The sequence below is a fragment of the Cyprinodon tularosa genome, unplaced genomic scaffold (assembly GCF_016077235.1).
Source record: "Cyprinodon tularosa strain WSP-4 unplaced genomic scaffold, ASM1607723v1 ctg369, whole genome shotgun sequence".
NCBI classification, from domain to species: Eukaryota; Metazoa; Chordata; class Actinopteri; order Cyprinodontiformes; family Cyprinodontidae; genus Cyprinodon; species Cyprinodon tularosa.
Window position 1 is genome coordinate 1,348,969 of NW_024039084.1, and position 16,712 is coordinate 1,365,680.

Here is a 16,712-nt window from a genome sequence, read left to right on the forward strand (position 1 = left end):
TTATATCTTACTTTATTCACATTAGATTTTGTCATGCTTCAACTATTGTTTGAATACTTAGTTCATTTCATCCAATTTTCTTCTACATTTTATGCTTTTGTATCTTTCTTTATTCCTTTTATTTCTAGTCTTGTTTTCAACGTTTAAACTATTTTAAACAGCCAATAACTTGAACTTTAGCTGTACCTCTCTCTTTTTTGTCCTCTTCTCATGGTCCACCTATATTTACATTTGCTTGTCAAGCAACTTAAGCTTTTTTCATTTATCAACTGACACGTTTGCATTTGATTTTAATCATTAAGCTATTTCTTCAACTATCTAAACAGTTGTTTCTTTATTAAGATAACCTCCATTTTATTTTTTGTTAGTTCTATTCTCAAGATATTGATTTTTTGGCATTTAGTCATTTTTATTTATTAGTTTTAAGGAAAAAGAAAATCACCTGAAGCGTTTTTAAGCCAATGTTTGTCTCTTTAACCAGATCATTAGTTAATCTATACTATTATAATTCAAATTTCTTCAAATTAGATTTCAGAAGCTTTATTGTGAACTTGTGTCTTTCCGCCATCTTTTTGTAGATACATTAATCTTTCCTGTTTTCTAAGAATTTTTCAGCTATTTTCTAAAAAGGCAGTTAAGCATCGTCTTCTGAAAATTCATGACATTTTAAAGCTTTTTCTTTCTAAATCAGCTCCTCTCTGCCATCCTAAAGCTTATATCTTACAGTTTGGTGTAAAGCATTCACAGAATTTCTGCAGGTAATGCAGCTTTTCCCAGTTTTGAATTGGGCTGCTTCATTTAAGCTCAGACATCCAACATCTGGATCACCTCCTTAGTTAAATGACCACACCCAACTCATTAGCAGGGAGGAGGAGGGAAAGGGGAGGTCTGGTTATACATTAGTTTGATTACAAAGCTGTGAAAGGTGCAAAATTTGCAAAACCTCCATATCAATGTGTTTTTTGCAATATTTATTTTCCTCCCACACCGTTTACCTTTGATCACTGCTGCACTTTAATGGAAATGTCATGAGCTGTACAAAACAAAATTGTGTATACAAAATGACAATTAAAGTCATCTAAGTCTTCAGGTCTTAAGTTTCCAGGGTTTTTTTTTTTTTTTTTCCTCTGACTGAATTACATCCCACAAAATTAATGTTTCGCTTTTTCACCCTGATCTCTCAAAGCTAATGGCCCCATAGCTCTGATGCCTACGAGAAATATTTAATTTCAAAATTTCTTCTGGACTAGGCCCCAGTTTACCCACTTTCCAATAATCCACCCACTTTAACTCCTTTCCTAGCCGTGTTTGAACACAAGTCCCTCTCCATGTAAGAGCAGCTGGTTTTCAGTAAGAAGCCCTTTGGATACTGTCCATCTAACGCTCTGCAATATAAGTGCAAACAACAGACGTTTACATTCATCAGATCGGACATACTCATAGATCCCGCTCCTGGTTTCCTAGGAGATGCTCTCATCTCGTGTTGGAGAGAAAAACCAGACGTCCCAAAGGACCAGATTACTCTGGAGGCAGCTGTGCTGGTTGCTATAAATGAAATACAGGAGAGTGGTCTGTCTGCATAAACAAAACCTTTGTTTGGGATGATCTGACACCAGTTTTTTGTTTTATGGCAAAGAACAGCTGGGATCCAAATAGCTAGACAGCATTACAATAACCAGGCTTCTAGCACTCTTAGGAGCTAAATTAACCTTAAACGTAAAGCAGAAAACACCTTCAGAGGTTTAGTCTTAAGCTACTGTGTGATCAGATACACATAAGGTGTTTTAGGTCTAGTTGAGTGAATGTAGTAAAGAAGTCATGAACAGAGTGAAGCTGGGAGGAATCTTGTGGTCATTAAGAGCTGGGCTGTGTTGACTTTAGACTAAAAATAACCAGAGGGGGAGAGGCCGACTGTGTGTTACAGCCATCAACAATGTTGTTGCTTGTTTCCCAGCACACACACACACACGTCAGCTGTTCAACATAGAACACGTTAATCCATGCTAAGAGACGTAAACACCCCCACAGCTGCTCCATTTCAGCTTTGAAAGTTCATCTTGGTACCTGTTGATTTTGAAGCATAAAATGGACTTTAAACTGACAGTGTCTAAATATTACAAAATAAACTAAACATTTCAGCCTCTGCAGGGCAAGCTACCCATGGTTGACAGTTGTAGCTTTTAATATTTCAAAGAAATGCATCAAACTGGCTAAAAATTTCTGCTAAACTCTCCCAATGTAAAAATTAAATTAGGCCATTTATGAATACGAGAATGAAATTGCTCCTTTATCTATGCTCAGCATTTTGTTTAGATAACCATTTAAAATTAAGATCCTTGAAATAAACGAAATATGATGAAACTTCAGATAAGTACATTATAATCTCCATGTTCTTAAAAAAGCAATAAAAAAAAAAAGGATTCCAAAAATGCCTATTACTGATGTACATTAATAACTTCATAAATGTTCAAGAAAACAGTTTTAAATCCCCCCCTACACCCATTTAAAAAAAAAAAAAAAAAAAAAAAAAAAAAAAAAAAGTTAATATTTAAAGCATTGGAGACAAACGTGAGTCGTCACCATCTGCTTTCACTACTTGTGCATCCAGTAATCTGGCCGCTATGGGGTGCAGGTTGTAAAGTTCAGCAATCAAATAATTTGAGCAGTATTTATGGTTATTCAGCATGTTTTTAAGAGAATAGCCATTACTCATTTTCCCCACACACACACACACATACATGCAATAAGCCTGTGCTAAGATAAAAAAAATTTGAAAAATGTGTTCAATATTAGATAAAAATGTATCAGAACCAGTTTATACACAACATGGGATTCAAGTCAATTTTATTTCTCAAATGGAAAAAAGAAAACAGGTTTTGATTAATTAAAAGCAGTAACAAAAGTAGCCATTAAAAATAAACAGCATTTTTTGAGTTTCATCCATACTAATGAGGCAGAGCAAAAGACATTCTATACAATATGTTTAAAACAGTACAACTTCCTGAGAAATCTTTTAAATGTAACCACAAAGATAACGCGGAAACCTGGTTTAAAAAAAAAAAAAAAAAAAAGTTGAGAATTTATGAGATCTGGGATATTTTTCAACTAATTAATTTTCCTGAACCTCATGTTATTTACCTAAAGTTTGAGGCTTCAAATATATTTTTAATTTCTACATGTCCAAATATTGTTAGAAATATAATTCAATTATAGATGCCGAAAAATAAAATATAAGGTTTAAAGTTTCACGACTACTGTAGTTATGTGCCACAGGCAGCATCGCCACAATAAAAGCTTTGGAGGCAGCCATTTAAATTATATTAAACTCTAATAATTTCCTCATTAAGATAAGTTCACATAAGAGCTTAGTTTTGTAACAAAAAAAAAAATATATATATGTATTTTATCTGCCACTTTTGGACTCTTACCTACAAATATACTGGGTGATATATTGGTGTGCGCCTTCACAATAAAAGCTTACAACTGGCTCTGATGTGTGGTAGAAGTTATGTGAAGTCTTTAGAAGGAACAGGCTGATCAGCAGCGTTTTAAACAGTGTTGCCGGCTTTCTTCCCAATCTGACAGAAGAGAAGCAAGGAGAAGACCATGCCGAAGATCTGAGGAAGGAAAAAAGATATATTAAAAAAAAAAAAAAAAAAATTAGTTTGACAAGCAGTGTCTATACCAACAAACTAATGCAAATCTGTGTCCAAGCATTTTAACGACAGCATTGACAGGAATCCATTTCTTCCACCAATATGCGATATGTTCTCTTAAAGCTTTTTGCAACCCTTCCACTGTAAAATGTGCCTTACAAACATCCCCTTTAAAATTTCCTGTTAAAATTTGAGTTTTTTTCCTCTCCACTGTCTCTACAAGCATGCTTGGTGTGAAGGATTGCATTCAAGTCAATCCATCAACTGGTTTCCTTATATACAACATTTTCAATCGATTTAACTATGTGATGTGGTGAACTGTAAAGTTTTGAGATGAAATGTGTTGTGAATTGGCGCAATACAAATATGGGCCCCTTTCAAATTTCACAAGAAACCCTAGTAAGAAAATGTCAGGGTTTCTAAACTGCTAAGGTTTCCCATCATACAGTTCGTGTGGAATAGATCCACTGCTTTGATCATAACTACTATGTATAGATGCATTCAATAAAAAAATTTGAGTTCAAAATGTGTGAGCACATTTAAGCAGCAACTATGAGACTAGATGAGGACCCTCTTTCTTAGTCTCTATGCTCAGCAGAGAACGTAACTTTGGAAACGTTTCCTTTAAAGAAGCAGCTTAGTCTCCAATCAGACCAACAAACCTAAATCTACAGAACCCTGAGAACTGAGCTTAAGGCAACATACCCCCCCCCGGTTGACTGTTTGTTTTTTCAAAGGGTGGGGGGCATAACAAGACCATCAGTAATTAGTTTCACATTTAACATCTTTAGGGTAGCCATTAACTCTGGATGTGTGTGTTTGCTGACCAGAATAATGGCGATGGCGAAGGCTATTCCCAACGACACCTCCATGTGATTCTTCATGTAGCCGATGATCTTGTCGATGCAGGGCTATGAGATAAGGACACGACAGTTACTGACAATGTTTGGCCAAAATATTAATTTAGCAGATTGGGGCATAATTCCTCCAGGTCTCCATCTTACTTCCTGATAGATGCCAGCGCTGCACTTGTCAGCTGCAGTCGCAGTGGCGTTGCAGCGGCAGGATGGTGGGGGCGGTTTCCATTCTGATGGTCCCTTGGTGAGTCCACAGCATTTCAACTGGAAACGCAAGCAAATTTTTTTTAAAGGATTGCACTCCCAGCAGCACATGGAAAACTATAAACGCAGCCTGGTTCTGGTCATTCCGATTCAAATTTTGAATTGAAAAAGCTTCCTGGATGGGAAGCGAAACATCTTCAAACTTGGAAATAAAGTCCAGTGGATTTTTTTTCCTCTTTACTTTTATTGAATGGTTATGACCTGGATGAGTGAGAATCTTCGTCAGCACATACATTCTGCTGCAAGTGAAAATATCAGAACACCATCTTTCTCAGCCAAAAACATTTGTTCCAGTTTGACTTATTGGAGTCTAGGTAGTGGTTCCAACCTGATCCATTTAAACATTCATGTTCTTCCTTCCCTCTCCACTAGAGGTCAGCACAGTGCTAGCAATAGAGGATGCTACTGAAGAGAAGGTCTGCATTACATCACTATGAGAGCAGATTTGTTGGAACATATTTAGAATGACACCTAAATAATAAGAGTTACAATTTTTTATGATCATGTCAAGGTGAAGAGATGAGCAACCAAATGGAATCATACACAAGCATAAGTAGAGGAGAACAAATCATGCTTTAACAGCTCATTTTACATAAAAAAGGCTAAATGTAAAGTGTGACATAAAATGACAGTATTTTATACAGAAAGAAAAAAGTGGTTAATGTGCTCAGTGTGGTGGGTAGTTACCTCCGCCTGCAGTTTCTCAAGGTCATCTTTAACATTTTGTGGCTGATCTGTAAGTGGCTCAAGCTTCTTCAGCTTTTCCTCCACCCATCCTCTCACCTACAAAATAAAAGCATACAGATTAATTCTACAAACGGATTCTGAACCAAGAAAGCAGCCCGGTCCATCTTACCTTGCCCTCCTCGACAGCTGCCAGGATGCCCGCAGCCAACAGCAGGGCGAAGATGATCAACAGAAGGACGAAGAACTACAGAGAGCAAACGAATGCTTCATTTTCATTTCTACAGCAGTTTGAGTACTACAAGCTTGCACTGTAATATTTTGTGCTAGTTGAACACTTGCAGCACTTCATTTCTACACCCATTTATATAGGCATAGAAATCATAACATAGCAATCTTTTATAGAATTCTAGGTTTTCGTGGGTTTAGTAGCCTTCAAAGCTGCAGTGAAGGCTGGCTTTGTCACAGTCAACTATACAGGTAAAAGCCAGTAAAATAGAGTATTTTCAAAAACTTGATTTATTTCAGTAATTGCATTCAAAGGTGCAACTTGTACATTATATCTATTCATTGCACACAGACTGATGCATTCAAATGTTTATTTCATTTAATGTTGATGATTTTAAGTGGCAACAAATGAAAATCCAAAATTCCGTGTGTCACAAAATTAGAATATTACTTAAGGCTAATACAAAAAAGGGATTTTTTAGAAATGTTGGCCAACTGAAAAGTATGAAAATGAAAAATATGAGCATGTATAATACTCAATACTTGGTTGGAGCTCCTTTTGCCTCAATTACTGCATTAATGCAGCGTGGCATGGAGTCGATGAGTTTCTGGCACTGCTCAGGTGTTATGAGAGCCCAGGTTGCTCTGATAGTGGCCTTCAACTCTTCTGCGTTTTTGGGTGTGGCATTCTGCATCTTTTTTCACAATACCCCACAGATTCTCTATGGGGCTAAGGTCAGGGGAGTTGGCTGGCCAATTTAGAACAGAAATACCATGGTCCGTAAACCAGGCAAGGATAGATTTTGCGCTGTGTGCAGGCGCCAAGTCCTGTTGGAACCTAAAATCTCCATAGAGCAGGTCAGCAGCAGGAAGCACGAAGTGCTCTAAAATTTGCTGGTACTGTAGACGGCTGTGTTGGCCCTGGATCTCAGGAAACAGACTCCGAGACCAGCAGATGACATGGCACCCCAAACCATCACTGATGGTGGAAACTTTACACTAGACTTCAGGCAACGTGGATCCTGTGCCTCTCCTGTCTTCCTCCAGACTCTGGGACCTCGATTTCCATAGGAAATGCAAAATGTGCTTTGGTCAGAAAACATGACTTTGGACCACTCAGCAGCAGTCCAGCTCTTTTTTTTTCCCTTAGCCCAGGTGAGACGCTTTTCACGCCGTTTCTTGGTCAGTGGCTTGACATGAGGTATGCGGCAGTTGAAACCCATGTCTTTCAAGCGTCTCTTGGTGGTGGATCTTGAAGCACTCACTCCAGCAGCTGTCCACTCCTTGTGAATCTCCCCCACATTTTTGAATGGGTTTTTTTTCACAATCATGACTAGGGCGCGGTGATCCCTATCGCTTGTACACTTTTTCTGACCAGTTTTTCCTTCCCTTTGCCTCTCTATTAATGCGTTTGGACACAGAGCTCTGAGAACAGCCAGCCTCTTCAGCAATAACCTTGTGTCTTTCCCCTCCTTGTGCCATGTGTCAATGGTCGCCTTTTGGACAGCTGTCAAATCTGAAGTCTTCCCCATGTTTGTGTAGGCTTCAGAACTGGACTGAGAGACCATTTAAAGCCCTTTGCAGGTGTTTTGAGTTAATCAGCTGATTAGTTTGTGGCACCAGGTGTCTTCAAAATTTAACCCTTACACAATATTCTAATTTTGTGACACACAGAATTTTGGATTTTCATTTGTTGCCACTTCAAATCATCAAAATTAAATGAAATAAACATTTGAATGCATCAGTCTGTGTGCAATGAATAAATATAATGTACAAGTTACACACAGCCAGCAATGTTGCTGTCAAATCAGCATACCCCATCAGATTAGCATACCCAGTCAACAACACGCATGTGCAAGGCATTGGATAGGAGTTTCCCTTTAAAGAGTATTTTCCTACAAAACTTAACTACCTTGTTGGGCCTGTATTACTTATCATGCACAAAAAAAAATAAATAAAATTATGGTCAGATCGCCAGAAGCTTTAACCACCAAAAAACCAAATTATTTTTTGCATATGACTAATGGGATAAATGGGTATTGACTATGGTTAGAATGATCCGACGGGGTATGCTGATCTGACAGACCACCACACATCAGGCAGTGACCCGCTAGGATATAGCGTTAGTTTGCATGAAATACCCCAATTTCACTGCAAGATGAGCAATTTCTTACACACGATCCCTTACAGCTTTGACATAGTCGCCATTTTAATTAGTTAACTGTAATTCCCCCCCCCCCCCCCCCTTTTCCTCAGGATAAAAACCTAGATCAAGCGTTTCGGTGAATGTTTGTGTGACAGGATCCTCACCACTAGCAGCATGCAGCGGTTCTCTCTGGAAGCTCCACAGCAGCCCAGGAAGCCAAGCACCATGATGATCACCCCGATGGCGATCATTAGCTCAAAGCTAGGAAGATATTGTTCTGTAATCTGTAAGGAAAAGGAGATGGGAAGGGATTGAAACGTCACAAAACACTCAAGTATTCTAGTTGCAGGTTCTGAGATGGCATCTACAAGTTTTACAAAGTATATTGTCTGTTGCATAAAACTAGCCAACCACACATCAGCTTTGGTAATCATGCAGAAAAAAAAAAATAATATATATATAATAAAGGAGCCTCACAGAGTTTCCCTCTTTGCTGACTTTCAGGTAGATCCCAACTCCCAGGATGATGCAGCCGCAGATCTAGAGAGGAACAAACAATGAGACCAGTTTAAGTTCCCATTTTTAAAACAAGTTTCACCTGTACTAAACAGGAGTTACTTTATTATACAGGGATGGTTTAAATCGAACACTACTTTCATTTTTCATCACTTGTGGCTTATTGTACCATTTTCCAAGTCTGCCAACACCATCCTTTGCAGACATTTAAGGCTCAATAGGTGCACCAATGTTTCTAACTTTGCTTTTTTTGTGCAAATCTGAAAAATGTAATGCAAAGAAACCATTCCTATGCTCCATGATGGAGCTACTGGGATCTGTCAAAACCTGAGCTCGACATTGGCATTACAAGCAGAAGTAAATGTACATTTTGGACCATTTAAAAACTGTTTATATACAAATTTACCTCGTTTTGGGCAGAAGAGGGAGCAAATGCTCAGCAAGAATGGATCATTATACTCTGGTTGAAATCAAATTTTCCAATCTAGTTAAAAGCCAAACCCAAACGTGCCTTCATCATTGAATGGATTTCTGTGTTTGGGGATTGTGGCTAATGTAAAAAAAAAAAAAAAAAAAAAAAAAAAAACACCTCTGCAATAGAATACCATCATTGCCATCTTTGAATAAATGTCAGTGGTGTCAAAAGTACACACATTTGTTACTTAAGTATAGATACTGTAGTTTGAACACTCTGAGTAAAAAGGTCGAGTTGATACTTCAACTTTTACCAATTAAGTAAAAAAGTATGTGCTCCAAAAACTAGAGTATAAAGTAACAAAAAAAAAAAACAAGACCTCCATGATCCTTGGCTCTGTCTCCCGATACACTCTCGCCTGTGTCTGACCTTTCAGACATTTCAACATCTTTTTCTGAATCCTACATTGCAGCATGGCATAGACAATTCACGTTTGCAGTTTGAAGAACACCTGCTTGCTTCTGATAATTTCCTTTAGCTAACCAATGAGTGTGTGAGTTATACAACTCATCCAATTACACTAGTTTTCACTAGATGTGGATGGAGCCAATGATCTGCATTGGATGGAGCACATGACGGGAAATAAATATTTATAAACATTAAACCAAAGCCAAGAGTAACATTTGTTTTAAAAATGTAAGGGATACTTGTGTGAAAATGTAAAGAGTAGAAGTCGGAAGCAGGAAGAAAAATAAAGTATAGATACTTTGTTACTGTACTCAAGTACACTTTTTACGTATTGTGCTTTGTTACTTGACACCTCTGATAAATGTTGCACAACTTGTGCCACCAACAAAAAGTCAGAGCTTCTGACAAGTATAAGCCCATGAATGAAACTTGATAGGCCTGAAATTCAAACCCTTAGATCACTGACCTGTTGTCCACCTGCTCTGTAGGCACGTCATCTTTCAGACATTCATTATTCAAACCTCTCAGGCACACTAAATGTTGCAGTGAGTGATTATCACCCTCCCAAATAAGTCATCTCAAGAGTAGGGTAGTGATTAATGCAGGTACACAAACAGCATCCTATAGGACGTTTTATATTTTACCATAAAATGAAGCCTTAGACGGTTGGACAGATCAATTTAATATTTTAAAAATTAAGGGTAAGAAAAAAAGCTTGTTAAACCTTAACAGTTGTGCTGCCACCCTTCAATACAATCATTTCATCATCAACACTAGATTAACTAGTTAAACTACAGTTTGTTTGAAAAGACCTCACCCGTTTTTAGAGGTTAAAGAGATTTAACAAAAGGACGTGACTTATTGGCATTCTGAAGCAGCCATACCCAATTCTTTTCATTCTGTCTGAATGTCAAGGAATCTCAGGCCCGCATCCAACTATATGTCAGACTCTATAACCTCCCCATGCCATTTACACTGCTCTATTTGCACTCCTTGTAAGATGCTATTTTACTTTTTATATCCATATTTTTATCCTAAATGTATATATTATTCTATTTTATTGCATGCCTTATACCCACAGTGTTTTAGATATTTTTATAATTTTATTTACCTATTCCATATTATATGTTTCATGTTGCACGATTGTACCATAAAAAATTCCTAGTTCGTGAACTCCTTTACTAACAATGGCAATAAACCTGATTCTGATCAGACCTCACTAGTACATCTAGCACTACAATTCAGCACTCGTCAAGTCATTTGAGTAAATTAGAAAAAAAAAATTTTGAAATCACTACCTAAAGCAGACAAGGTTTTCTAGATAAACTTTAAATTCATCTATAGCAACCTTTATACAGATTATGAATTATTCCATCTCAGAATGCAAAAATGTTTTTGTGGGAGTAAATCACTGGATTAGATGCTGTCTAAGAACTAAACACTGGCAGGTCTTAGAAGTACAGTTTGCTTTTAAAGGGGAAGGGGGGAAAAAAAACAAAAAAAAAATAGTTAACAGCACAGATAAAGCTTTTTGACAAAATGGATTTGTTCAATTTGCATGAAAACTGAATGAGGTCATTTTTAGTAATGGGTGGGGAGAAAAAAAAAATATATAAAAATTGTCTCCATGATGATGTCTTTACTAAAAATACCAAATCAAATGTTTACCCTATGACTTACTTCCAGAGAACATGAACTTCTTGATTTGAGCTGCTGTTAATCACCTTGACTCTATCATACAAAACAGCTGAACCTGAAACCTAGGTGCAAAACGTTCTATGGTTAGACATTCCCAGCATTGCTGTTTTGCAGCAGAAAATGCTTAAAGTGTTAAACTGGTTATAGAAGTAGTGATATCCACCTGTTTTTCCATCAAAGACAAAAAAATAAAAAGTGTATGAAAAGCCAACACAGAAGTAGTAGTGACCGTTTCAAGCCACTGGAACTAGAGTTTAGTGCAGAATGTACAAATGTTAGAGAAAGTGCACTACAGCTGCAAAGATGGGGGAGATATTGTAGGAGATGATTGCTGCTCCAGTTAGCGTTTATATGAAGTCTGCTATGGCAGGCTGTTTTAACATTAAAAGCATTCCATTAGTAGATCACTAAAATAGGATTCTTCCTGTTCAAAAATCCACATTCCTAGTTGGAACTATAGGTTTTCTAAATTATATTTTTGGCTGCAGAAACAGATTATCAGAAAGTAAAAAACAAAATTGTACTACTAAGAAGTTTTATATACTTAGAAATCTTTACACATTTCAAGTGGCCATTTTGACATTTACCAGCTTAACTAAATAAGTATTTATGATATCTGAAATATATTTCTTCATAGTCAAAATATTAATTATGACCAGTATGAGTAGGAATATGAAGAAAAACAAATATCTTAATTGTAATGAGCTATGGCAGGCTATTTTGATAACATTAAACTAGTTTAGTGGCAGAATGCCCTCAATCTATTCATTTAGATTAAATCTCACAGGAAAGAAGCGTACCCATAAGCAAGTGAAGAGGAAGTATAAAAATGTTCAAACAGGTAGGACCTGTGCGTCATGTCATGGGGCTCCTTATTTTGTTCCCATCTCACAGTAAATACCAAGTGGCAGTCTGACTGTACAGTTATTTTCTATAATGCTGTTATCACAACGTTCCCTCACAGATATGTAGTTTTGCTAATTATCTAATGCTGCAAATGTAAGGACAGATAAGGTCTGGATGCGAGGTGAAACAGTAACACTCAAAGATAACCGCTCCCCATTTGATTCTTTGAATTAATGCTGCTTATCCTTTAATTTGATCCTCATATAAAGGACATGTCATGTTAAGTTTTTAACACCCATCCAACGAAAGATTTTCTTATGTTTTGCACAAAGCTTCGACAGAACTCCGACTAAATTAGGAAATTAAACATGAATGGCTTTACAGAGCACAGGGACAGAAAATCCTGCTGCTGACCAGGTTAGCTCAGAGGAAAAATGTTAGAGGCTCAGTAAACCTGATTTTTAAACGGGCCTCTGCCTTTAGTTTACATAACATCAAAGTTTTACTAGGCAGAAAACAAACTCATTTGAATTTTTCTCTGCTGCAGGTTATCTACAAACAAAATAAGCTGCTTTCGGCGACGCTGGAGGGAAAATCCTCCATCAACGAATTTGTGTGGAAACATCTAAACCTCTGTTTGTAGGCAAACACTTAGAAACTAAACCATATTCCCGTCTTTGAGAGCTTCAGCTCAGCAAGGCTGAGAGTGGAAAATTTTACTGAAAAGGTGGTGAGGTGATTATATCCAACCTAAACAAAACTGCATTTAAATAAAGGTGGTTACAGAACAGTGCAAAAGAACACCCTGTCATTCCGGATCTAGATAAATCTAGGAGATTCTACCAGAGATTGTGACGCAAATGCACAAAGAAACTGGAAGAGCAACAGAATGATCTTTTGTTTGCATTGGATTCACTGTAAAGTTACAATTTTAAATTCAGTTTTAACCTGCTTAACTTGGTTTAAACAAACACCCCACTACAAAAGGTGCCTTTAAACGCAAGTGAAATGGTTAAAATTCTTGATCCCTGATCTGGATTACATCTAAGTTAAAATGTTAAGTATGAGACTCAGGAAAAATAAAAGGATTTTAATTCATCAGGGATGTTTAGAGAAATGGGACAATTAACACATTTTCTGAGGATTTTATTTTAATGATACTATTCAATCCAAAGTAAACCAGGATAATCTCTGGTTTATTAGTTTGCCATCAATAATATAAACCCACATCACAAGAGACCGTTTTTTTCTAATTTGTTACCAAATTTAAAAACACTGTTCAGGTGATTTTATAATTTTGGTTGTAATCACCAGGATCAGGATTACAGTTAAAGTTTAATACCGATTAGTCATCTGTTAAGCACACAGAGTTTAAACTTTGAGATATTAGTTGACTGCTGACTCTGGCTTAAATAGAATATCGGGTTTTAGTCAAGTAATCTAGACTTATTTAGCTGCACGGAAAGATCCAGGTCTTAAAGTTCAAAACATATAAGCTGAAAATGCAATAATAATTTACCTTTTCATTTAATCTCATCCCTGATTAAGAGATTTTTTAATTGTTCTCAGAACTGTTAGATTTTGCATATAGTTTAAACAACGGAATTGTTAAATTTAAAGTTAAGGCTTCAGTTAAAATAAATCCAGACCAAAGCGTGGAATTTTCACAAATGCTTCAAGTATGAAACAAACTCAGATTGGAATTATACTACAAAGAAAACATCAGATTAAGATTACGTTTTTGTTTCACTTTCAGCATTTTGTCACTGAAACCATCTGAACAGATCAGCTGTTGATTAAACCACAAAGATGATGTAGTTCATCATTTAGAGCGCATCATTTCATGGCGTTCCCGTGCCTCTGCAGTGACTCATGTCGTAATGAGTCACCAACTGACACCCATTCGCCTTCATACCAACCCTGATCACTGAACCATTGTCACTAGACCAGACCTGTTCTACTCTGAAAGACGCTCAGACGTGTTCAGTCACGCCCTCATCCTGCCCATCTTTTCAGTTCTTCCTCCACTCAGCAGCCAGCTTTAGCTTTCTGAAAACAATGACTCAGATTAATATTTCAAAAGGATGAAGAGTTATGGTGTCAATTACACAAGAGCAAAAAAGCCTAGCAGACAAAAAGCAAACAAGTCTAGTTTAATCTCCAGCTTATCAGATACCCTCATTATGCCTCTTCTTACCTGTCAGCAACCCATTTTCTTAGTGTTTAAATAGTTTTACATTTTGCTAAATCTAATTAAGAGTTGAATTACTAACAAACTTGAAATGGTTTTAACATGAAGTATAATCCAACAAGTTTATACCGACTGTTCTAGTGCCAGTGTAGGCCTGATGACTTACAAAATGACTAGAGCTTTATAACTAAATCATCCTGAGACGGACCTCATCCTGAAAACCAATCAGTTCAGGGATGGTCTATTCTGCCATCCGCTGATGAGATCAGAAATTAGATTTCCAAGGTGATTGATGGTCCAAACAAAGCAATTACTGGAGCATCAGTCCAAACATCACTTTTCCACTCATTTGCAGCAGTTCTATTGGGTTACATCCAGACAAACTCCCACTGTTGGCTGATTAGATTAGATTTATTTTACAAGTATTAAATAAGACCTTAATCAACAAGCCTCACTGGTTTTTCCAACCAATATGCAGCTAATGTATTATTCGTCTCATTTCTTTTAATCCTCGAATTCTAATATCTAATCTAATATATAGAAATTACATTAAAAAGTTGCAGAAGGATTCAGAGGCAGGATTTAAATCCATGCCATAAAGCTTTTAGTTAATATCAGGAACAATTAAACAAGAAGCCACTGAGGTCCATTAACGCCAGTTCTACCATTTGCGTCCTTTTTAACCCATCATCATTAGGACAGCAGAGGAGGACAGAGATTAATTTGAAGGTGATAACATGAGTTTAGATTGTGATGTAAATAATCAACAAGGTTTGAAATAATTTCCCCAACTTCTAAACTGGATGAAAAAGCTGCTAACTTCCATTTCTACACATCAGAACCTCCTGATCTACTGGAGCCTGAGAAACACAACATCCTTTCAGCACAGGCTTGTTGACATCAGATGATGGGTCAGGATGAGAGAATGGTTAATAAAAAGCTAAATATCCAATACGGTCTAAACTAACAGGGTCAGAATCAGGCCCAGTGATGGAGCCCAGTGCTCAATGACCTCCAGGGTCACCAGGTCCCAGTTCAGAGAAATACCTTTGGATGTAGAGAAACAGGAAGTCTCATCACAGATGAGACTTATGGACCAGAATCTGAGGAGTGAATCAGAATCTTTGTCACCAAACATAAAGGCAGTTCTAAGGGAACATCATGGAAGTTGTTCTTTGTTCACAGGAAGTCAAATCTGTTCAGGGTGTGTCGTTCAGGGGAAAAGCTTGAAAAGGAAGGAAGAGAACAGACTGCTGATTGGTTAAGATGATAAACTATTTCTATAGAGAACCTTCAGTTTTCTACCACTTAAAAAAAAGCAGTTGGAAGAATAAAGGACCAGTGGTCAGGGAGTGTATATATATATATATATATATATATATACACACACACACACACACACATCTCTTCTTTCTGGGGAAGCAGTGCAGCTGTTGGACCAGTTTTTCCAGTTTACTGGATGATTTCCTAATGCATGGAGATCAGAGACTGGTTTTTATTTTTGCTTTTTTCTTTCCCCTCCAACGCCCATTTCATTCAAACGTTCTGAAGCAGAAAGATTTAAAGTCCTCGAATATTTGAGTTCTGACACCTGCATTTCAAAAGTCCCTTTTCTGATAAGGTGTGATCTCTTGTCCGATTCTGACATCTGCAGCTTTCCAAGCAAAATACACAGTTTAACCATAAGAACAGCAATCGCCTTAAAGATGCAGCAGAAAGTTGAGAACAAGAAATCACCTTTTATTTGGTTTCAACTCGCTATAACGATTACATTTAAGCCATAAATGGTTATTAGGCCTGTTTACTGCTTTACTCATTCAGTGACCTGAAAGCATCAAACTATACTTTAAGCTGCATTAGAGGAATCCTTTGACTTTATTAGGAGGTGGTGGTTAAAAGAGAAAAAGGTGATGGAAAAATGGCAGCAATATCTGCTTTTAAAATAAGGTTAAAAGTGCTTAAATCCCACTTAAGTCTTATACTTTATTCATATTTCACTACATTAGCAGTTTATAAATGAACACAAAAAAAAAAAAAAAAAATTTAATAAACCATGACACCCTGCTGAGCCCATTAACTTCTACTGGGAAGCTTTTTGGAGGGAGCATAGAGGAGGAAGCTGAATTATTGATGAAATTGGTCTAAATAAACACTGTAACCAGTAAACAAACACTTAGGGACTCAGAGAAGTCCAGGATGATCAGGCCAGGATGTGACCACACCCCGAAACTCCACTCCTGTGTGGTTTGAGGGCGAGGCCAGAAAATAAGAGAAACACTAAACCTTTTCCATAAAAACTACATGAGACTGGAGTCAACAGAGAACCAGACATCAACATGGACAAAAAGATTGCTTTAAATAAGCCAAACTCACCCAGAACAGCAGGTTGAAGAGAAACAGCAGATATTTGACACACTTGTTAACAGCCATGGCTCCTTTCTCAGACTGGACCCTCACAGGCAGAAAGCAGCAGGCAAACAATCAAAGCAAACCAGCTTCACCTGTTTGTGTTCCCTCTCAGTCTGCTCCTTTTCTACCTCTGTCAGCCGAAGCCTCCTCCCTCACACCCCTCCCCCATCAGACCCCTCCCACATGCAAAACAAGGAAAGCAGCTCCAGCTTAATTATAGGGGATATGTAGCACCTGAGAACTTTAGTTTGCAAGTCTTGTTATCAACATATTGGTTAGATTAAGTCTGGGCTTTGACTAGGCCATTTTAAAACAGACATATGTTTCATACTTA

General features: G+C 37.3%; 1 protein-coding gene across 1 annotated transcript; it reads right to left on the bottom strand.

The window, feature by feature from the left end:
• Positions 1 to 2,827: 2,827 nt before the first annotated feature.
• Positions 2,828 to 16,503, bottom strand: LOC119790608 (tetraspanin-8-like). Its single transcript, XM_038296209.1, has 8 exons — positions 16,343 to 16,503; positions 8,313 to 8,375; positions 8,000 to 8,119; positions 5,634 to 5,708; positions 5,465 to 5,560; positions 4,661 to 4,777; positions 4,484 to 4,567; positions 2,828 to 3,617 (listed from the first exon to the last, which is right to left on the bottom strand). Exons 1-8 carry the CDS (start codon positions 16,397 to 16,399, stop codon positions 3,549 to 3,551), a joined length of 681 nt encoding a protein of 226 aa, XP_038152137.1. The 5' UTR covers positions 16,400 to 16,503; the 3' UTR covers positions 2,828 to 3,548.
• Positions 16,504 to 16,712: the final 209 nt, after the last annotated feature.

Bases quoted from the DNA above. Each gene is read 5' to 3' on its own strand.
- LOC119790608 (XM_038296209.1), bottom strand. From the start codon at position 16,399: ATGGCTGTTAACAAGTGTGTCAAATATCTGCTGTTTCTCTTCAACCTG. The intron at 8,376-16,342 runs GTGAGTTTGGCT...GTTCCTCTCTAG, and splicing joins TCTTCAACCTGCTGTTCTGG to ATCTGCGGCTGCATCATCCT. The intron at 4,568-4,660 runs GTAAGATGGAGA...CTTATCTCATAG, and splicing joins GCGCTGGCATCTATCAGGAA to CCCTGCATCGACAAGATCAT.